Source organism: Thunnus thynnus, chromosome 6, assembly GCF_963924715.1.
Source record: "Thunnus thynnus chromosome 6, fThuThy2.1, whole genome shotgun sequence".
NCBI lineage: Eukaryota > Metazoa > Chordata > Actinopteri > Scombriformes > Scombridae > Thunnus > Thunnus thynnus.
Window position 1 is genome coordinate 23,561,279 of NC_089522.1, and position 22,268 is coordinate 23,583,546.

The window sequence follows — 22,268 nt, forward strand, 5'->3', positions numbered from 1 at the left end:
TTGCTACTTTTACTTAAGGATCTGAGTATCCAAGTACCAAAGACCTATCAAAATTGTAATAGAGCACAGTAGTGGAGTAAATGTTCTTACAGTCAACTGCAGGAAATCAATACAGAATTATATAATAGAAGAAATACTCTATACATTAACCTAGATAATATTAATCTGGAGGATAAAGGTAGGAAATTTAAAAAAACCTCTGGTAAAACAAGAGACCCTATTTAAACATTAATACATATCAACTGAAATTTTACAACGTCCAGGTAATACGTAACCCTTCACTGGCACAACAAACTGTGTGTTCTTCCAGATAATTTGATTTAAGTGGAAAGACTAAAGCTACAAAACCTCTTCTGTTCTGTAAAAAAGCAACTGGGAGTCAAAGTTTTTAAAGAGATGAGTATCAAATTTATTTTCACAACTGACTGTACAATAGCAACATGTAGGCAACTGGTAGACAAACAATACATAATTGTCATTTTACAACAAAAATCTGCAGTAAGAAAGAGAGGATTATTATAAAATAGATTTAGATGAAATAATTGTTTATCAAAAACAAATGGCAACATTTCATTCCACCACCACACAAAGCCCCAAAAAACAGGACGGTTTGCAACATCATCCACATGAAGTAATAGGTAGCTAGAAACAGTGCCTGCTCAGAATATCACTTCCTGATTACTGATCCAGCTCAGAATTCCTTCTGAAGATCTAAAAGAGAGAAAAGAAACAAGAAAATTGAATACATAAACTAATAGAGATGCTTTCCTCCTTTCCTCACATAAAACTAAAACTTACCGCTCTTTCTCAGAAGTTCTCCTTTCCACGTACGAGCCATTCCATCCAGAAACTGATCAAAGTGTTTCACATATTTCGCCAGGCTGGTTCTTTTGTAATCTGTGAAGAAACATAATCAGTGAGCTGAAACATTAATTTGCTCAGTTTTTTTTTTATTTTTTAGAAAAAATAAAAACTATTATAATTGAGCTTTATAGATAGATATATACATAGATTGTTAGAGGACTTTATTAATCCTTAATAATAATAATAATGATAATAATAATAATAATAATAATAGGAAATTGAAATACAACAAAAAAGACTAAATGAAATACAAAAATAAATAGAATAAAATAAAATAGAGGAGACTAAAGATGGAACAAAAATTTGACTATACTATGTAATATAACTATAAACTATATAATAATGCAAGAATGATGGAGTAATTCCTATCCCATCTTCCTATAACTCTATTGTAATAGTTAAAATAGGAAATTAAATCAAGGTTCAGCAGGTCATTGTTTTAACACATTTGCCACATTTTGCTGGATTATACTTATTGTGAAACAACTCATAACTTTCAGAAGAAAAAAAAATCTTGTGTGTTTTTAGTATTTTCTCAGGCACCTCTGATCTTCCGTCTCTCTGCTGCATCCTTCTCATTTTCCTTCTCCTTGTCATCATCCACCTTTTCTTCCTCTTCGCCTGTCCTTGGCCGATCCAACTCTTCACAGATCAGACTAGAAAAAAAAGTTATAACATCAGCTCTGACGAGTATCAAACTCTACACACAGCAGAATATGAGACATTTAATTATCAAATACCTGATTGTGGGCACAGCAAAAGGATCAAACGTATCTAGTTCTTTGAGATCCATGGGAACGGAGATGCGCCCTGGCCAGAGTTAAAAGAGATAGACCACAGTGAGACTCAGCCATTTTGTCAGCGGTGTATCCAACATGCTGTCCTGATTAAATCTTATTAGGTCTATGCTCACCTGTTTTGGGATGCACGCTGAAGGGGCTCTTCAACAAATGGTTCACCCCTTTACTGACATTCACATCGAGCCGCGGGTAACAATACTGCAGCATGATTTCTTTCTCAAAGTGCTGGCCCTTCTTGGCAGTGGCCTGGAGGAAGAAAGATTGTATCATGTTTGTAATAAATCTTCTTCAAATGTGTATAAAATGTGTTAAATAACTGTAACTGCGAGAAGGATTACCAACCTGTTTCCTAGCAGCGTGTTCTTTGACCAGTTTCCAACGAATCTCAGGTTTCTTCTCATTTTTGAAGTCCTGCTGCACTTCATTTCTAACATGTAAGAGCTGAGTTAAGGGTCAAATCCACACGTTTTCACAAAGATTTCTGCATAGTGGCGACTCATTTTTTAAACAACAGAAAAAGCAATTGTACACCTATATCTGAATCATATCTAAGAGAAAGAAAATGCAGTTTTTGTCAATCCTGAGATACATATGTAACACGTTGTGAAAAGGATATCTTCAGGCATGAGGGCCAGCACTTTGTCTACAGATTCCTTGCGGCCTAGTATGTCCTGTTCCTGCAGTGCGTACTGGGGAAAGTATTGCTCCACCACTGCCAAAGACTCTCTGTTGAGATTAAAGGTACAGCTGAAGCCACAGAACCCGACAGAGGCAACAACATCGATAACAGACTATGCAGTTAGAGATCAACATCAAAACAACACATGGATACCTGATAAAAGGATGAATTGGATCTGTCAGCACTACTTTCTTCACTGTCTCATCACCGCCCTGTAAAAATACCAGTGATCAGTATATCACATCTCAAATATTAACTCTGGCTTTGTACATACATTTCTACTAAACTAAATGATAATGAACCCAAACTGAGTTTAAAACTTCTAAGTTATGTCTTTATTATTATCACACTAAACACTGTGGTCATACCCAGTAACGCCTGTTAAATATAGCAGACGAATAAAGTTCATTAAAGAGGAATGTCACTGCTGTAAATAGGATGATTTCTTAAAACTAGGTCCCTTGTGTAGTAGAAATGTGCAATTCTTTTCCAAATTGGAGCCTTATGACTTGGGAAAATTAAGAGAATTGCTGTAGATTCCCACATTTTGCTTCATCTGGCAGACTTTTGCAGCTGGATGAAGAGGGATATTTTAATACAGGGAAGACAGAGGAAAGTTTAATGTCATTTATGTATAGGTACTTCCCACATTAGAACCATAGAAATCAACTTAAAGATCAGTGAAGTTGCTCTATAGCAACATAATTTTTTGGCAGCAATCGCAGTCGACTAAAGGAATAAAGGAGTCTGGGTCAGTACACATCTATCATTTTGTTACCCCATTCCTCACAGCTCTGAAAAACCAAAGTGCTGCTCTTGAGTGTGTTATCTAAAATACTGGTACCTTAACCAGGCTGAGGTATTCTGCCACTGCAGAGCGTGCTGCCACAGAGAGCTTCCTGGCAGCTTCATCACACACCCAGCAATGCACTCCTCTTCTGCCAGAATAAACCCACAGGAGGTGCTGGAAACCAAAGTCGTCTGGAATATCACACAAGTGTATGACGCTGATTATGCCTGCTTTCAAAGTCACCTTTCTACAGATTACACTGAATAAAAATTTGAGAGAACATGAGTATATAGTAAGGCTGCATATAACGATCATTGTCAGTGTCAATTAATCTGTCAATCATTTTCTAGATTAATCTATTAGTTGATCAAATTCGATAAAATGTCAGAAAATGGTGAAAAATGTCGATCACTGCTACTCAAAGCACAAGATGCAACCTCAAATGTCTTGTTTTGTCCCAACCAGCAGGCCACAATCCAAAAATATTCAGTTTACTTTCATTGACTAAAGAAAGCAGAAAATATTCAAATTTAAGAAGTTGGAATCAGAGAATCGACTGAAAACAATGAATCAGCTATAAAAATAGTTGTTGATTAATTTTCTGTCAATCACTGCAGCTCTTATAGATAATAGCCAACAAAAAAAAAACAAACAAACAAATGAAAAACAAACCTCGGAGAGCTCGATCCAGGATACGTATAGCGACCGTCATCAGGGTCCAGCACTTGGAGCAAATGTCTGCAGCACTAAAATTGAAAACTTAGTGTTATCTCAGCAATGTGACTGTGGGGATATTCTGAATTATTAGGTCAAGGTGACATGGAATAAAGTGGTTGTTTACAGTCATTCCAAACATCAGTCAACAAAACGCACCACATAAATTAATTTACCTGCAACAGCTTCTGACATCATCATAATCCGTCATATCGATATCAAACACCAGCTCCTTCTCCAAAGCCTGGAAGGTTCCTGACTTCACTGTGTTGTGTTGATTAGGCTGTGGGTGACAAACAAACAGAAGAAAATCTCTTCATATATGTCTGCTCTGACACAGAGACGTGTGAAAGTATGGAAGCATGCAGTCATACCCTGTGACTGTATATTGCTCCAATATCAATCTTGTATGGGTTCATCTTCTGCATTTCCTTCTCCAGTTCATTCTGTGTGCTGAAAGACTGGTAGCGGACGTAGATGTCATCTTTGAGTGTGAAGGAGAACTCTCGATTCGTAAAGTAGTTCTTCTGCACTGAGGTTGTAGAAGAAACAAGAACATGTTAGTGTTGTTGGCTCAGGCATGATGGATTACTGGACACCATGTTGAACAGGACAGACTAATATGGTATCAACAGGGACAAGCATGAGAGTGAAAAATGTCATTAACAGCCCCAGTCACTTAGCTTGTTGAAATGAGCTTTTGCTTGCTTTCCTGCACTGTCTAATCAGCATACTCACCTCCTCCATAGTTTAGCCAGCGATAGTACTGGGAGAATGGAAACAGCCGCCGGTAGTAAAGCGGTAATAAATCCGGCAAACACGCCGGGTCATAATCTGACGATGATGTTAATGCTAATGGCATAGCGTGGCTATAGTAACAGCTCCGGTACCGGTGTTAACGTATGTTTAGTTGTCACAAAGACACCAGATAGCTAGCTACCGTAACGGGCTGACGGCTCGGTGTGTTGTTTTACACCGATGATAGCGCGGGAAACGCTTTCAGGAAAGAGAACCAATGAGAAGAGGGTCAGACAATGACGTCACCGAATCTAGGAAACGTGCTCGTTAGCAACCGGTTAGCAACGGATATTTTTTTAAAGAACATAATTAGTTTCTCGGTTAGGACACACAGCAAGATTATGATAAAAAAAATGTAATCGCAAGCGAGTTGAGGTTAAGCTTTCTTGGCTGGCTTTCTTAAACTTTTGGTTTAACTCAACCTTGTAATATTTGTCCTACTATGAAAGAGAAGGCGGAACTGCAGTGGGAAGAGAGCATTATGGGACGTGTAGTCATTTGGCTATAATGTCAGTTACATACATGAGCTCTTTCAAGCAAGATGGTAAATAAGGAGATTTTTTTTCTCAAAATTTACGGTTTAATTTGCAAACAATTATGGTATGTTATCCATATTAGAAAACAACAAGAGACATTTATCATTTTACACTGAATGTAAACCTCTGAATATGAAAACAAAACAAACATATTGAAACATGTAATATAAAATGTTAAGTAAAATACAACTTAGAAGATAATATAAAAAATAGTCCATAAAATAAAACACAATTAGGCTAGGTGGAGTTTTGATAATATAAGAACTATTAAAATAATAAAGTACACTTTTTATGTTGGTAAAAAAAAAAAAATCTTATACAATTTAAATTCATTTAGAAATGCTGCAAATTTTGGGGAAACTTTAAAGACTCTAGCTTTATATTGTAAAATGCAATGAGTTCCTGACTTCCAATTATACTGTACTTTGCCCGTCAAATAATAGTAGTACCAAGATATTTTCTATAGAAATCTGTTGTTTCAGAGAAGGAAACCATGCCTACTTAATCCACCAGCAAAAACTAGTACTAGACCCTGTTCAATGTGTTCTGATTTCATGGCATGTAGACTGTAATTTATTCTCTACACCTTTAGAGGGCAGTGCAGTTCCATGACAATATATTCAGGGTTGCCACACACTGAACCCCACCTAAGGAAATGTGATGGTATTTTCATCATTAGAGATCAATGGTACTGAAACACTGATACAATTTCTTCTTTTCTTGCAACTAAAGTAAGAACACTGTCATAATTTATGTAAAAATGTCAGCTGAGATTAACACACAGATACTCTCTGGAAAGAGGTGCAAAACAAAAAGGGGACTTCCCTGGTTTTAAATAGAACAGGCATGGATATGACCCGGGATACAGGGTCCAGATGGGCCAAACAGGGAAGTGAGTGTTTACTTTTGTTCCTCTCTGGATAAAAAAATGTTAAATTGGTCAAATTTATGCCATTCTCTCTTCATTCAGATGCAGTTGTAGGTACATGCAAAGCACAAGGATAGTCTTTGATTTGACATTTGAAAAGGGCACTTTTACATCCAAGACAAAAAGGGGCAGGGGTGGTGCCCCTTTTTGTCCTACTCATTAGACTGGATGCTGCATTTGCTGCACCCAGCGGCAACACTGATTACTTAATGATAATGTGGCTTTATGGTTATATTTTCACCCAGCATGTCTCAAACTCCCTCTGACTCAAGTGGTGCTGTTCACACTGAAGGTTGAGGGCTATGCAGCGATAAGAGCTCTTGTCAGTTATTGTACTTGTGATAAAAAAAAATACCTCTAGCCCTTTGCACTGTTGCTGTACATTAAATATGACTAGCTTTGTAATTTTATTCATCCACTTCTCTGTCTGATCTCCTGACGTGTCCATTGTTGTCATTAGAACCTTTCTCTATAATTTCTCTCTTTGTGTCTCTGCCATTCTGTCCTCATTTCACACAAAATGGAAATATGACAGAATGCAAATGTCAAGACGTTTTTCTGTATTAAAACCTTTTTAACTACAGTGCCTCTGCTATTAAATGTATTAAATCAGGGGTCGTCCTCCTTCACTGGCGGTAACTTTAACTAGATGGTATGAAGCTTTTAAGAAAAAAAATAAAACAAGCATATCAATATTTTTGTGCACTACTAACTTCAGAAGAGGCTTTCATTTTTAAGCACTCAATTTTATCCGTTAAGTTTTTTTCCCAAAATTGTCACACAGGTAGTTGCTGAGAGTGAGGACTACACCCAACCTGTAATTACCCAGCTGCTATCATTACTTACAGTATGTAAAATATCTGTGATCTAGATACATGGTAATGAATTATAGTTTCTCCTTTGCAGCATCAGTTGACTATGACATGTTCAAAAGCAATTAACAGACAAGCGTCGCCAATACATTTCCACTTCATGATTGCGCTTGTGTTTATGGTAATATTCTTTAATCATACCCTGATTTACATAATGCAAGAGCTCTCAACCACATCTTACTTGAATTATGCAAATTCATCGGCTGCAAGGCAAAGGAAATGTGATGGATTTTTATTTTTTGGGGGGTCCTTTCTTAGAAATTATTTGAAATGAACTTTGGATTAATACCCACTGTCTGTCATTCTTACTGTATTTTAACAACGTTGGTCCATATTAATGCACGTTACATTCAGTAGCTCCTATCCTATATCCTTACTGGCCATCTCTTAACTGTTATACTTCAGTTTTCCTGTGGCTCATCATGCATGTACCAGTATAACAGATACCTACTGCTTGCAAACATCTATTGACACACATGTACACACACTAAATGTCAGTGGGGCGAGTTAGGTAAGGTGAAAATGTAACTTCCAGTTGTGTATGATAAATCTAGGTCAGACAGTCGTCAGGTGCCCATGGAGCAAGTTGGCCGGCACAATAGGTCAATGTGTTCGCAGTACACAAGGAGTCATAGTTAAAGGATTATATAAAAGTCACTGCATCTTCCGATAACCAAAGTGTGCCACCATCTCAGAGTGCTGTCGCCCTTCATCAGGAAAACATTGGTGACACATAGGTCAGTACAAATCCTCTAAAGCACAGTCTGCAGTGACACTGAACACTTTATTTCATGCTTTATGATGCCACAAATTATTTAGATGGGATCACAAAGTTTGATGGCTGTGATTTCGGTGTATCAAAATTTGCGACCTATCAAAGTCTATGACACTAGAGAATCACTCATATGAAAAAGACCAACGTACTAAATATTGTTAGATGGTGTCATATTGTTCCACAGACAGACACTTAGGATTTTGCCATCACAGTTAGACTGTCTAGACTATCTAATATCTGAATATGTAGAGCCACACATTTTGGCAGCTGTCAAAATTTGTGACCCTGTCTAAAAAGCCATTATGTGGCACATAATATGCCAATACCTATCAAAATATAGTATGATAAGAAACATTTATGCTGGAAATACAGCTGAGTCGTCCATATTCATCCCTATTCAGATCACAAAGGGACAAAACAGGTAAAAAAAAATCTCCCAATCAGCACCTTTTAAAGCTCACTAATTAACATGTGTACTTCATTTGTTTAATCCATACACGATGCATCAAAACTAAAAGAGCTAGTGGGTCTGCACTGTTTTGAGCTAAATGCTAATATCAGCATGCATGCTCAAAATGACAATTGATAATGCTAACATATTGATGTATGGTGTTTACAATGTTTACCAGACAAAGAGTGGTATCTATCTTGTCAGCTAGCTCACAGAAAGAAGTATTTCCCCAAATGTTGATCTATTCCTTTAAACTCACCCTTTCTTAACTATCCAGTGTAAATAATAGATTAAAGGGGATGAGTTTTCCTTTAATGTCGACTGTAATAACAGCCCAAAACTAAAAACAAGTTTAATTTTAAAAAAATGGCAAGGTTATGGCATGTTATTAGTCGATGGTGTCCATTAGTGTAAAGGGAAGGAACAGATTAAGAAGATAGAAATTTAATTGACAAAGGGACACTGTTTACCTTGTTTCTCACTGCACTAGGCAGCAGGTGCAATTAATGTTGCCATTCAGAGTTTCACGCTATACATTAATGGCATCCAAGAGCCTCTGTGACAGTTGAGCAGTTGTTTCCATTTATGTTCAGCACAACTCGCCATGCTTCACTTCCTCTCCGAATGGCTGACACACTTGGATTCTCGGTTATACTTCAGATTGATGAAGCCATCTGTCATCTGTTTATGGTTGGCAGGCAGCACTAAGCCCTGTACTGTTTGAGCAGCCGTCACCACATGCTACATATTATATAAACATATGTACACATACCGACACTTGTATGTTTCATGTAAAAATCATTTAAAATCTGTGAATGCAGTATGCGTGTGTCCTCCTGGCTGTGAATACACCTCACTAAAACTGTTGTTATTTACCATGTAGAGCAAATTCTGATTAGCTGAATATCTTTGTAATGTCCTCCTTTGAACCTTTTCATGTACACTGTCATTTTTCAACCATTTGACAGAAATTACATGTCGCTGAGGCTCTGACCTATGAACTGAGCTACTACAAGGCTTTGGAGTCATAAAACTCCACAAACATGTGTTAAGATACCTGCACACAACCACTTGTACTATTGACACAAGTCAGATAACAGATGTGTTCCTATCTAATGACTTCTGGTTTTATTGAATGTGACTATATATACTTGCACACACACAAGCTATGGACACAGACACAGAGGAAAAAATAATGCTGATAACATACATCAATCACCATTTCCTGCAAGGTTGTTGAATATCTTTGTGAGTACTTTTTGCAGCTGTGAACAAAATTAAATTTAGGCCTATTAAGAGACACATCAGGTTTTCCACAGCATGAGGACTGATATCTTTGTATGTATGTGTGTGTGTGTGTGTGTTTTAGTGTGTGTGTGTGTGTGTGTGTGTGTGTGTGTGTGTGTCTGTGTGTGTGTGTGTGTGTGTGTGTGTGTATGTGTGAGACTTGCAGGGAGTTTATATTCTATTATTAAAAACCTACACATGGTAGCAGGTAGGTAGGGTATTTTATCAGAGCTTTTACTAATGCTTTCAAAATGTAACTACTTAAAAATAAACAAAGGCCTGAGCATTTATTCCTATTCAATTTTATTCCTGGCAGTGTGGAGATGCCTTTGAAATATATCTTCATATTGAAAAATAATATTTACCGGAAGTATAAGTTAATTGTTATAGTCACTGAATAAATAAAATGTGACCAATTCAAATAATTAAAAACAAGACTAACTCCACTGTAGCCTACTCCATCACTACTGTTGTGGCTGTAAAACAGTGGATAAATAGTTTTGAGTGTAATACAACTCCCACGAAATGAATTGTCTCACTATCAGAATTTGATCCATTAGGACTGATAACATTTGGAAAGTCTAGACGAGCCACAGGATTAAATTATTTTATCTCCATTCAAGTTAGCAGAGGGCTAACCGGAGGGTAGTGGGAAGTTAGCCCATAGAGTACCTAAGTACAATTTTGAGGTACTTGTACTTTACTTGAGTATTTTCATTTTTATTTTGTACTTCCACTCCACTACATTTCAGAGGGAAATATTGTACTTTCTACTCCACTCATTTATTTGACAGTTTTAGTTACTTTTCAGATGAAGATTTGACACAATGGATAATATAACAAGCTTTTAAAATACAATTTACATACACACATTTCAGATGTGAATTTTTTTTTAATTCTTTCCTCTCTCATTAATCATCTCCCCTCAGATTTATTTAGTGACCCTTTAGAGGGGCCTGAGCCCTAGGTTGGGAACCACTGGACTAAACTAACTGTATATAAAGTAGTTTAAACTAGCTCCACCTCCAGCAGCTACAACATGCTGCTTACACGCTGGCGTTTCAGTATTAATCATCTAATGATGTCATATATCATAAATCAGTCAGAGAGACCAACCCAATACTTTTACTGCAATATTTTCACTACTTTTTGCTGCTAATACTTATGTACTTTTAATTAAGTAGGATTTTTTATGCAGGACTTTTACTTGTAATGGAAAATATTTACATTGCTGTATTTGTACTTAAAGGATCTGAATACTTCTTCCACCTTTGATCCTCCTCCATCATTAGACAAATAACAAGATCAGACCTCGTGTCTCGTGCACTGCCCTCCTCTGTGGGAGCGCCGGCTCGCGCGCGCCGCAGCGCTCATTGGTTGGCGCGACAATATAAAGTTCCGCAGTGACTCCCTCATTGACTGCTGCTGCTGCTGCTGCTCTGCCTCACTCACTCACTGACCGAGCAGGAGAGTGAACACAGCCGACCACAGGGAGGATTTACAAAGTTTACCGTCATTATATCCACTACTGTTTCTTCCATCAGTCGATACTCGTGTTATTTATCTTCACCATGAAGGAAAGAAGACTCACGCAGCCTTTTGTAGCGCGGTGCAAACTAGTGCTGGTCGGGGACGTCCAATGCGGTAAAACAGCGATGTTACAAGTGTTGGCCAAGGACTGCTATCCAGAGGTACCAGATTTATCTACAATCTTATTATGTCTGCAAATACTTTTCTGGTGTATTTTGGAACAGAAAAATAATATCTAAGATTTATTTTACAGCTCATGTTTACACAATTTATTTATTCCCTGAGGGAGAGTGAATGTTCATATTTATGAGGACATAGCCCATAGTTTTCCTGGACTATATTATATAATACTTTTTTTGTGTGTGTGTGTGTGTTTCTAATAGTATTAGAGACATATAGTATCTAAGTGGTACTTAATTGAATTTATAGTGATCTTTTTAGCCTTGTTTTATATTTTTAAACTCCCATTTTACCATTGTGTAATACTATATAGCTTATATAATTATTGGCGTATATGAAATAAACGATATTTGACTATAGGAAAAATTTTCATTCACTAAGCTTTAAGTCACAAAATACTTTCTGTGGTAATAATACCAGTGTTAGATCAGTGATATGCTGTAAATGATTAACTTATATATTGATTAGTTTATTTAAGAGATAAATTGATCATAGCTAACTTATTAATAATGATTATTGTCTTTTAAAAATAATAATGCTACAAAAATGCAAAGCACTGTTTGTCTATTTTAACACTCTTTGTGGTTGGTGAGACTCAAGGCGTTGTTCTTTGTTCCCGTTTCTTCAATTTTACACTAAATGACGAATAATTTTATACTTTTCCATTAGAATTTGTGATAAAAAAGAGAAATTATAAATGCTCTCTAAGCTGTTCTCTCAATTGTCCATTTCTAGACTTATGTCCCTACTGTGTTTGAGAACTACACAGCCTGTCTGGAGCTTGAGGACCAGCGTGTTGAGCTCAGCCTTTGGGACACATCAGGTGAGGATACTCTGCTATTTTCTATTAAAATCTTGCTCAGCATTAAACTATTAAAGACATAATGATTTGCCCTCCCCTCTATCTTTGCCTCACTGCTAATTTAAACCTCTCCCTGAGCGTTCATTGCCAATGTTTGTCCTTGAGCAACGAGTTGACTAGTTTTAGTGCTGTATTCATAGCTAATTTGTGGAACTTGTTTACCCTCCCAACGACACAGTCAGGCCGGAGTCGGGTGACATCTGTAAATGAGGCTCCATCTCATTCATTGTTATACTAAACAGTGTTGTTGCTGTTTACCCAGACATCACTATCTGTCAATCCTGTTTTGATGCAGTTAAGCAGCTTTACACTGATATGAAATCTGTTGAGAGATCTTCTTTTGGTAGAGTGGAGCTGGCGATGAACGACACTCCCGAGCAATAAACATGGATCTGGATTACTCACAGGGCCAGCGGGGCCCAAAAACCACAGTTTTACATGAAATACAAATTATCCAAATCTAAATTAAACATGGGCTCAACAACTAAAGACCAAACAGGGGTCTCAGTTTCAGAAACTTAAATTTAACAAAACACAACCAAGTGATAACCAGGAATGTAAAATCCCTAAAGCCACATCAAGTTAACTACATACTAAGTGTCTATATTATATATATTATATATGTAATATTAATATTATTTTGGGCCTTGAGATTAGAGCTGCAATGATTAGTCGATTAACTGATTAGTTGTCAACTAATCAGTTAATCGCCAACTGTGTTCATTCATTTTGAGTCATTTTTTAAGGGAAAAAAGTCAAAGTTCTCTAATTTCACCCCCTTAAATGTGATATTTTCTGGTTTCTTTAGTGCTCTGTGATAGTAAACTGAATATCTTTGGATTGTGGACTCGTTGCTCGTGACAAAAGAAGAAATTTGAGAACATCATCTTGGGCTTTGGGAAACAGTGTTTGACATGTTTCACCCTTTTCTGACATTTTATAGGCCAAACAACTAATCAATTAATTGAGAAATTAATGGACAGATTAATTGATAATGAAAATAATTGTTAGTTGCAGCCCTACTTGACATATATATTAACACATATATTGCTTAACAGCATTGTTTTGCAAAATATGTTATGATTGTAGATATTAGACCCTAAACTTGTCCGACATATCAGTCTGATCTCTAAGATATTGAGAGTAAAACTATTATTACAGTATTATTGGAGCTTTTAAAGCTCACTAATTAATATGTTACATGTCATCTGATTAATCTGTTCAAGGAGCCAGAGAGAGAGAGCCAGGCTAGCTGTTTCCCCCTGTTTTCAGTCTTTACGCTAAATAAAAGTACACTAAGCTAACGGTCTCCCAGGTGTAGGGAGACCGTTAGCTAACAGACAAATATAAGAGTGGTATTGATCTTCTCATCTAATTCTTGACAAGAAAGTGAATAAAAGTGTTTCCTGAAATGTGAGACTGTTCCTTTAATCTTACATACATGTTAAGTTAAGAGTGGACAATAAACTCGCGGTGAGACTTGCATGGACTGATCTTTACAATGGTTTTCATGTTTAATATGAAGTACAAGGTAGTTTATTTCTTCTGATTTAATTTAATTGAGTCATTTTTTTCTTAAGAAAAAAAGTCCAAATTCCAGCTTCTCAAACGTGAATATTTTCTGGTTTCTTTAGTCCTCTATGACAGTAAATTAAATATCTTTGGGTTGTGGACTGTTGGTCAGGACAAAATAAGACATTTGAGGACGTCATCTTTAGCTTTGGGAAACAGTGATCGATATTTTTCACCATTTACTGACATTTTATAGACAAAACTTACCGATGTATTGAGAAAATAATCAGCAGATTAATTGATAGTGAACATAGTTGCTTCCCCGTATTCAAGACAGTGTGGCTTTAAAACAAAGGTTTTAGTATCTATACAGTATCTTCCTTTTTAAAATGAGCTGTGTAAGTGGGTTAATTGCAGTGTCCTACTGACATGATGACCTTAAACATACATAAAGAGTTACGTAGATAAGATCAATAAGAAAAGCCGTGCACTCCATTATAGATTTCTTTCATAACAGCATTGGCTGAGGCATTGTGCTCAGAGGAAGTTGAGCAGTGCCAGTTGGCCTGCAGAGGGGTTGTTTTAGGGGTTGCCTCGACCATGCAGGGGGTGGAAGTCTGTAAGAGTGTTGGCAAGCGTGTGTGTATGTGTGTCCTCTCTTACTATGTGTGTACGGCGTACAGTCGCTGTGAACAGAAGGCGCAAGTGAGGGAGACCGAGAGAAATGAAATGCATGACCTCCTCACTGCCTTATGGTGTGTGCTGCCTAAAAAAAAAAAAAAAAAAAAAAGGTCTTATGTAACTGAAACCAACACTGAACTAATGTAGGTTTGTCTGTTTATCTCCCACAGAGTAAAAACTTTCTGGACAGTCGCCCTTTCCAGAGGAAACATTGCATAAGACATATTTACATTTTCAATACACAGACATGCACAAACACAAAGTTCCCCTCACTCTTTATTTGTCTTTTCAGTCTCCCTCTTCTCATTTAGGGCTGCAACTAAAGATTATTTTTTTATTTTTGATCAATATGCTCATTATTTTCTCAATTAACTGATTCGTGGTTGGTTACAAAATAATGAAAAACTACATATTTTACAATCACAATTTCCCAAAGTCCAAGTTTATATCTTCAAATGTTTTGTCCAAGCAACAGACCAAAAAACTGAAAGATACTGAGTTTAACCATCACATAAGTAAAAGACAATGAAAAGTGTCATTAATTTTTTGTCTATTCACCAATCGAATCAAATGATTTCAGCTCTAATAATATTACTCCAGGTGTCCCTCTCTGATATAATATGGTCTTTCACATACAAAACAGAAAAGAGAAGACTTATAGTTTAATGTTTCACCTCAAATCTGTGTGTACCACAAGCTTTCTCACTATAAAAAGGCTCAGAAGTGTATATTTCAAGTTAATGTTGCATCTTTTACCAAGAGATGGACAGAGGATGACTCCTTCCATTCTCTTTCTTTCGTTCACAGTAGCGAGGACACTTTCAAATGCATCAATTCGTGCTTTGCTCAACTAAAGCCGTTGTGTGTGTGTGTGTGTGTATGTGTGTTGTTTGGTTTGTGTGTTTGCGTGTCCAGGCAGGGGGCTGCTAATGTGTAGGAGGTGGTAGGTGCCAGAAGTTGTGTCCTCTTAGATCTCTCTGCCTCCTCTTTCCCAAGCCTTACATCACCCTGGATAGTTATGTGATGGCCGCTTTGATTCCCTCTAAAAAAAATATGATATTGATAGATTGTAGTTGTATAAGTTGTCCTACTTTGCAGATTCAAGCCGAAGATTCAGACCAACTGAGAAAAACCAGCAGGGCTCGTTGAATGGAAGTGCTGTTTTGATGGTTTTATTGTCATAAAAACCTTTTTCATTAATGTCTCAGGGGCCAAATTCATCAAGGCAACATGATTGTTAGTTTGTTCCGGTAGAAGCTTATTAGAAGTATCTATTCCTGATATTATTTTAAGGATATAATTATATCCTCTTTATATTTGCAAGGAAAGCTTCTGGTGCATGTTTAGCCCCTGAGGACAAGAGTAGGAAATTAAATCTCAGTGTTGGTGTGTGGGGAGTGATTAGGTGGCAGAGGGAAGACAATAGAGAGCGGACATCCTGTCAGTCTGTTTTTAGCACAGGAGCCTTCCTGAGAGTTAAAAAAGATATTTATGGCAATGTAAGCAAAACATGTTTCCTTCACAAACGCACACATAAACTACATTCTCAAAACTCAAGTGTCAGGGTTGACTGTCTGAGTGAGGTGATGAATAGTGTATGTTGTGTTGAGGATTAGGAGTAGTGGGGGTTATAAATGTTGGAAAAGAAAAGTTACTACTGGCTGCTTTAGTAAAGGCATCGGCTGCAGGGTCAGAAATGTGTGGTAATGATGTCAGTGCATCAGTAATATCTGAAAGGTAAGAAGATACACATCAAATATTGCAACTAATGTCTAAATAGTCATAGTCAGTTTTATTTGTGTAGCCCAATATCACAAATAACGAAATTCTCTACCCTTAGACCCTCGATTAGAATAAGGAAAAACTCCCTAAAAAAAAAACTTTTAATGGGGAACAAATGGAAGAACCCAATGGAGCCTATAGCAATATTACTGACTTTTTGCTTAACTCTTGTGTCTAATTAGTGTGATTGCTGCAAGCTGGACAAAACTCTTGAATGCAACATGCAAATGCAGCCAACTTTGGGTGACGTGCACGTATGAACATCCAACAATCCTATAAAATTTGATGGCAAGATGTAATTTTAAATGACCAGCTGGTCATTTCATTGGTTTTCATTAAATATTCTCCAACATAATTAGCTATTTTTTTCCAGATCAGATTTCAGCATCAATATGGCAAGGTTAGAAATGCTCTGTCAGCTTGAATTTTTGTGACTATGTGCATCTGTGGATTGTAGAATATGGTGTAAAGTTTGGGTGTAATTGGACACCGGATGGCTCTACAATTGCGATTCAAGCGTTTGACTTTTGGAACATTGGAACATTTTACTGTATCTTTAGCTGGCAGCAATCACACACAGTTTCTCCAGAAAATACCCATTCTAGTTATATTTCATTTTTGTTAATATAACAGCATTAAATGTAAATGAACTTTTAAGAGTCAACTCTTTCAGTGACTTAGTTTTATATATATATATATACCTATATAGAATGTTTTCTGATACAGACTGACTTAATTTAACAGATATTAAAATTGCCAATTTTTGATCTCAGATGTTGTAGACTGTATCAGACATACCGTCTGTATTTATCAGTGAGCATGCATGCCAAACAGATAATATCTTATGATAATTTACTTTTACTTGATTCCTGGTAGTTTATTTTTTTACTCACAGGAAGTGGTTTGATCTATTAAGTTTACTACTGACCAATAATGGAAGATAAGATTAGTGCAGAATTACAACCTGTGACTCAGTGAGTTAGTTGACTTTACTGGAAAAATTCCACTCAGTAGGAAGGTGTTGGGCTTGGTGAAATTATTGCTCTCTTATCTCTCTTACTTACTTTGGCAGAGGTGTCCGTTTGTGTTTGTACAGTGTGAATGTGAAGAGGGTGATTGTGATAGAACATTATAATAGTGTCAGCTGGATTCAAACTGAAGAGAGAGTTATTTTGTTTCTATTTCTGCTTTCTGACAAGTGGAAAAACTTAACTAAAAGTTTTAAATTTTAAAGATGTTAAGGGCCCACCTTCCAAAACCACATGTTCAATAAATTGTGAGCATGTCCCTCAGCTACCTGAGGTATTTTCTAAAACTCTACTCTGTCCCTCTAGGTTCTCCATACTACGACAACGTCAGGCCTCTCTGCTACAGCGACTCAGACGCAGTGCTCTTATGCTTTGACATCAGCCGACCAGACACAGTAGACAGTGCACTGAAGAAGGTATGAACTGCTGCATTGTGAACATGACAGGCTGCTAATCTTACTTGGTTGAATGTGGAAGCCTCCTTTGTCAATAATCTACCCTCCCCTATATACACTCCTTACATATTGTACCATTTACTAATTACACACTCAAATGACAGACTGCTGACACCTGTGTTTTTTTTTCCTTGCAGTGGAAAGCAGAGATCCAGGACTTCTGTCCCAGCACACGGATCCTGCTAATAGGCTGCAAGACAGACCTGCGCACAGATGTGTGCACACGAATGGAGCTGTCCAATCAGAAACAGACTCCCATCTCCCATGAACAGGTTTGTTCCATATCTTCTCTTTTCCTCTTTTGTGTGTCTGTTCAGGTTTCTGTGTGTGTCCTGTCTAAAGAAGAAAGAAATCCTGCCCTTGGTTTTGATCTACTCTAACTCAGACCATGTCCACACTAAGCCGGCTAAATTCATAAACACATTTTGGCCCTAAAACAGCGTGTTTCTCCCCCCAAAATGGAGCTGTGTAGAAATGGCCTCCAGAGTGTGTAAATCTGTACAGTGTTGTAGTGTGTAAGGGGAAAATGGAGCTTGACATTTCATTGTTTTTCATTGGCATTTCATTGGAAGAGAAAGAAGAATTAACACAATAACGACAATGGCGGACAGCTTTGTGCAAGTGTTGTTCTCTTTATTGTCTACTTTGGTAGCTTGCATAGAGTTAAACGTAGCTATCTACCACCTTTCTCTCGCTGAAACTGTTGTAATCTGCTTGCAATAAACAAAATGTCAGGAAGCAGCTGCAGAAATGGAAATAGTTTACCATTTCTTCTTCGCTGGTTTTCTGTGGCTGACTGTCGTCTGTCCTCCACACATGCCCAATAGGTGGAGAATTACCCATTTTGGTGTTTTTATGTGGACAAAGGTATTTGCAGAAACAAGCTGAAACTCTTGCTATGGATGTATGTTATTTTTGCTCGAAAAACTGTTTTAGAATTTAGCCGGCTTAATGTCGACATAGTCTCAGACTCAGTTACACATTTTACATGCGTACAACTTTTCCTTCGCGTTGCAGGGTTCTTCTTTGGCCAAGCAGCTCGGAGCTGAGGCTTACCTGGAGTGCTCCGCCTTCACGTCAGAGAAGAGCATCCACAGTGTTTTCCGGGCTGCAGCTCTGGCCTGCATGAACAAACTCCAGCCTGCCAATAAACCCAGCCCGGTCCGCCGCCTCTCCAAGAGACTCCTACACCTGCCAAGCAAGACAGATCTCCTCTCCTCCACCTTCAGCAAGGACAAGTCCAAGAGCTGCATCATCATGTGAATACTGTTACTGGGAATAAGAGATAGCAAGGACAAGCAGACTACAGGTGGTCAGCGGGGGTGCAGGGTGCGCAAGGGAAAGAGAGCTATGATGTGGATTTCTACAAAGCCTCTCTCTCCTTTGCAGCATCCTCCCCAAACTCCCCGTCAACCACTTCAAAAAGACTGCTACACCACTCTATATCCAACTCTGACACTGAACTTTTGATCTTGACATGTCACCAGCGCACAGTGCAGAGACAAGAGTGACAATGATGTTTAATATATTCCTTGAATAATTAACTTGCATTTTATATGTAGAACAATCCTGCACACGTGTACAAACAGAGCATAGCAGGCACTTTAAGACTCCTCACGTAGAGGTTGCTGTGAGAGAGTCTGCTTAAATAAGGTCAGTGCCTCCTCTTTTCCATTGGGAAAGTGGTTGTAAACACTGCGTTTGACTGCATTACTCTGATGAGACCCATTTGAAATTCTGATAGCGTCGCCCTTTCCCATCCATCTCTTTATCCGAATGTCTCTTAAGGTCACAATACGGGCTACGTGACGAGATGAAATGTACAATGTGACAGTGACAGGAAGTGGTATCTACAGAAATGTGGCTTGGGGAATTTAAAACAGCAAAACAGTGGTCCTTGAAGAAATTATTACCCCACCCACCACCCCCATCCCACCCCCCACAACCCCCCCCAACCCCCTTGCAGTATTTCATTTTGAAATTAAAGCTGACAGTGGAGAAAACGGTAGAGAGGGGAGCGATTTGGCAAGAGGAGTGTTCATTTGCAAAAGGCAGTGGGAGGACGAACTGAGAGCACATCTGAAGGAGAAGGAGCGCAATGTGACTCAGCACTCACATGAGCCTAACAGTCTAGGGTGGACACGCTGTGACAAAAACAAACATAAAAACCTGCGCCATGTAAAGACTGTTTTTTTTTTTTTTGTCAGATCCCCTTCCATCAACCATCATAACAACAGTCTTAATTCAGTGTTATTAACCATAAGCCTTGATTTTAGTGGTGTTACATTAATGATGCATCATCTCACTACCCCCTGCTACCTTAAGAGCTGCTTAAAATTGGATACCAGTTTTTAATACACGTTCCAGCAAAAAAAAAAAAAAAAAGAATCACTCTATCTTGGTTTTTAAAATATAAAGCAAATATTGTTTGTTTTTTTTGTTTTTTTTTACACATGCCAGCCTGGATGGATTTATTTAATGTACCAAAAGGAGTCTTAGAAATCTTTGTTTTTGAATCTTCTTCCTCAAGAGAAATAGTCCTCAGCTTTGAACTTTGGACTGTAACTGGGTTAAGCTGAATATTTGCTGTTATCCAAGATGCCCCTGCTGCCATTTCCAGCCTTGATTGTTGCGTTAACACCGCATAAAACGTCCCTGAGCTGATGTTGGACAATATGGGGGAGGGAGGTTAAGTTGAATCACACAAACAGGCTGGTCCTGTGTGGGGAAAGAGATGTTTTTTCTTCCTCTTTTTATGCTTTAAAAATATTTGGTTTTATTTTTCCAAGTTCCCTTAAAAGTATTCTTGGCATTTCTCCATTTATAAAATAGCCTTTCTGGATGTTTCTACTTGCTTGTGGCTGTCTTTGGTGGGTTTTTTTTTTTTTTGTTTGTTTGTTTTTTTCTGTTTGTAGCTGTTGATGTTGTTCTTGTATTCACTTGAGTCTTCTGGCATTAGTGGCTGTTGACAGCTCGGCTAATGGAGGACTTGATGATTTGTAGGTCTGAAGCCCGGAGTTCTCTGGATGTACAGAACACTGGAATTTAACGTGTTGCTTAGCAACAGTGTGAGCAGGGTCAGGCGTGAGCGGGGTTCCTGTCTCACCGAGAGAGGGAGGGATGGCTCTCCGAGAGGGCGCCTCACCTTTTATTTGTAGCATTAGACAGAAACCGCAGCGAAGGTGATGGCCGGGCAGCGGACTGTTGATGATCTCTGTGTGGTTTTTAAAAGACCCCACGCTGGTAGCAGCCCACGAGTGGGATGTTGGAAATGACATCGCCATCTAAAACGTGTCTCTGTCGCTCTGCTGCAGTCATTCATTTCACTTCTCAGTCCTATCTGGAGCATCATGGTATCCTAAACAAGCTATAATGTAAAGCTGTCATTTCACAGTTTACTCTCTTGCTCATTTCTGGCACACAGACTTGTTTTTTTTGTACATATCCTTCCTCTTGTTTGTTAAAAAGTCCCAGAAGAATGTTACTGAGGCAAAACAAAATGTTTGTGTGAAATTGCCAATTATGGCTTAAATTATTGACTGAATTCTGTATTTGTTATTGTCATACGCTATTTTCATCTTTAAATCTTTATTTAAATAAATATGTCTGAAGTAAATTTCTTAGTCAGTGTGTATTTCTGTGTAAAATCCATTAGACTGTTTTAGATATTTAATGCATCTATTGATCACTGACACTCATTATGGGTAATACACTGCATGATCTTTGTATGCCACACTTTTCACACTTCTCTCACCCTTTATTTCAGTTTTGTCTCATGCAGATTGTCAGGAGCTGTATCATATTCCAGAAAATGATTATTTTGGGAATTTAATCAAATTCAAGGCTCCCAAAGAGGAACACAGACTGATAGCTAAGCAGCACATTGTCTATTTTGTCTTAAGAATGATAATATATCCTTATTTCCCAGGTCAAGAGCACAGCAGTTCACTTCATGCTCCTACTAAGACCAAAACACAGATAACATACGACTCTACTGTATTTCAAGCCAACTGACTAACAGCTCTACAAAATAATATTAATGCCACTAAACCTGTTTCAGCTCAGTGTGAAAAATTAAGTGCAATCAGGTTTGGGTTGGATTTCTGGACATCAAACTGAACTTTTTTGTCCAGTCCCTAAAGGACTGCATGGCCTACAATTAGATGATGATGGCAGATACACAGTATGGTGTCAAAACAAGCCTGTGGAAGTTATATCACTGAAGCATGAACAGAGCCTAAGGGATCAACCCCTTCCCCCAACACACACATGCCGAATGCCACACACATAAGTACATCATGTTACATGTGTGATTCGTTTTGAAAACATGCCACTTTCTATTGTTTTGTTTGGGGAAAAAAAAGGGATTTGTTGATACTGTGGTGTCCTACTTGAGCAGCTGAGGATGATTATCAGATATTCATAAATCCTTCACTAACTTGGTGTGTAAAGTCCGACCACTAGCTAGTTTCAAACTAGTGATTTATCAGGTTGATTTAGTGCTTAAGAGCCTCAGAAATGTTTTACAAAATATTTTACTTGGCTAAGTCACATCATGACCTGTATGGATATAATATTTTTAGGAGGCCAAACTAAATATTGAACTTAAAGGATAGGTTCGTAATTTTTCAAGTCTGTCTTAAAACAACAGTCAGGTGTCCACATGAACACTGAAAGAGGTTTTTCCTCACTGTAATAATTCATCCTGTTCATACTTGCTATTAAAAGATCCCCTTCAAATGTG

At 37.8% G+C, this 22,268-nt stretch overlaps 2 protein-coding genes across 2 annotated transcripts; one reads left to right on the top strand and one right to left on the bottom strand.

Moving 5' to 3' along the window:
- Positions 1-385: 385 nt before the first annotated feature.
- Positions 386-5,086, bottom strand: prim1 (DNA primase subunit 1). Its single transcript, XM_067592753.1, has 13 exons — positions 4,586-5,086; positions 4,222-4,379; positions 4,024-4,130; positions 3,806-3,879; positions 3,188-3,324; positions 2,497-2,555; positions 2,279-2,390; positions 2,007-2,096; positions 1,778-1,910; positions 1,605-1,674; positions 1,408-1,520; positions 799-897; positions 386-711 (listed from the first exon to the last, which is right to left on the bottom strand). The coding sequence occupies exons 1-13, from the start codon at positions 4,707-4,709 to the stop codon at positions 692-694; spliced, it is 1,296 nt and encodes a 431-aa protein (XP_067448854.1). The 5' UTR covers positions 4,710-5,086; the 3' UTR covers positions 386-691.
- A 5,811-nt stretch (positions 5,087-10,897) lies between these two features.
- On the top strand, positions 10,898-21,140 carry rnd1a (Rho family GTPase 1a). The gene is made up of 5 exons (XM_067592754.1): positions 10,898-11,185; positions 11,940-12,027; positions 17,376-17,485; positions 17,662-17,796; positions 18,542-21,140. Exons 1-5 carry the CDS (start codon positions 11,066-11,068, stop codon positions 18,785-18,787), a joined length of 699 nt encoding a protein of 232 aa, XP_067448855.1. The 5' UTR covers positions 10,898-11,065; the 3' UTR covers positions 18,788-21,140.
- The last annotated feature ends 1,128 nt before the right edge of the window (positions 21,141-22,268 follow it).

Coding starts and splice junctions, on each gene's coding strand:
- prim1 (XM_067592753.1), bottom strand. CDS start 4,709: ATGCCATTAGCATTAACATCATCGTCAGATTATGACCCGGCGTGTTTG. Junction 898..1,407: donor AGAGAGACGGAAGATCAGAG/GTGCCTGAGAAA, acceptor GTTTCTTCACAG/ATTACAAAAGAACCAGCCTG. Junction 712..798: donor AGAACTTCTGAGAAAGAGCG/GTAAGTTTTAGT, acceptor TCTCTCTTTTAG/ATCTTCAGAAGGAATTCTGA.
- rnd1a (XM_067592754.1), top strand. CDS start 11,066: ATGAAGGAAAGAAGACTCACGCAGCCTTTTGTAGCGCGGTGCAAACTA. Junction 17,486..17,661: donor TAGACAGTGCACTGAAGAAG/GTATGAACTGCT, acceptor TTTTCCTTGCAG/TGGAAAGCAGAGATCCAGGA. Junction 17,797..18,541: donor CTCCCATCTCCCATGAACAG/GTTTGTTCCATA, acceptor TTCGCGTTGCAG/GGTTCTTCTTTGGCCAAGCA.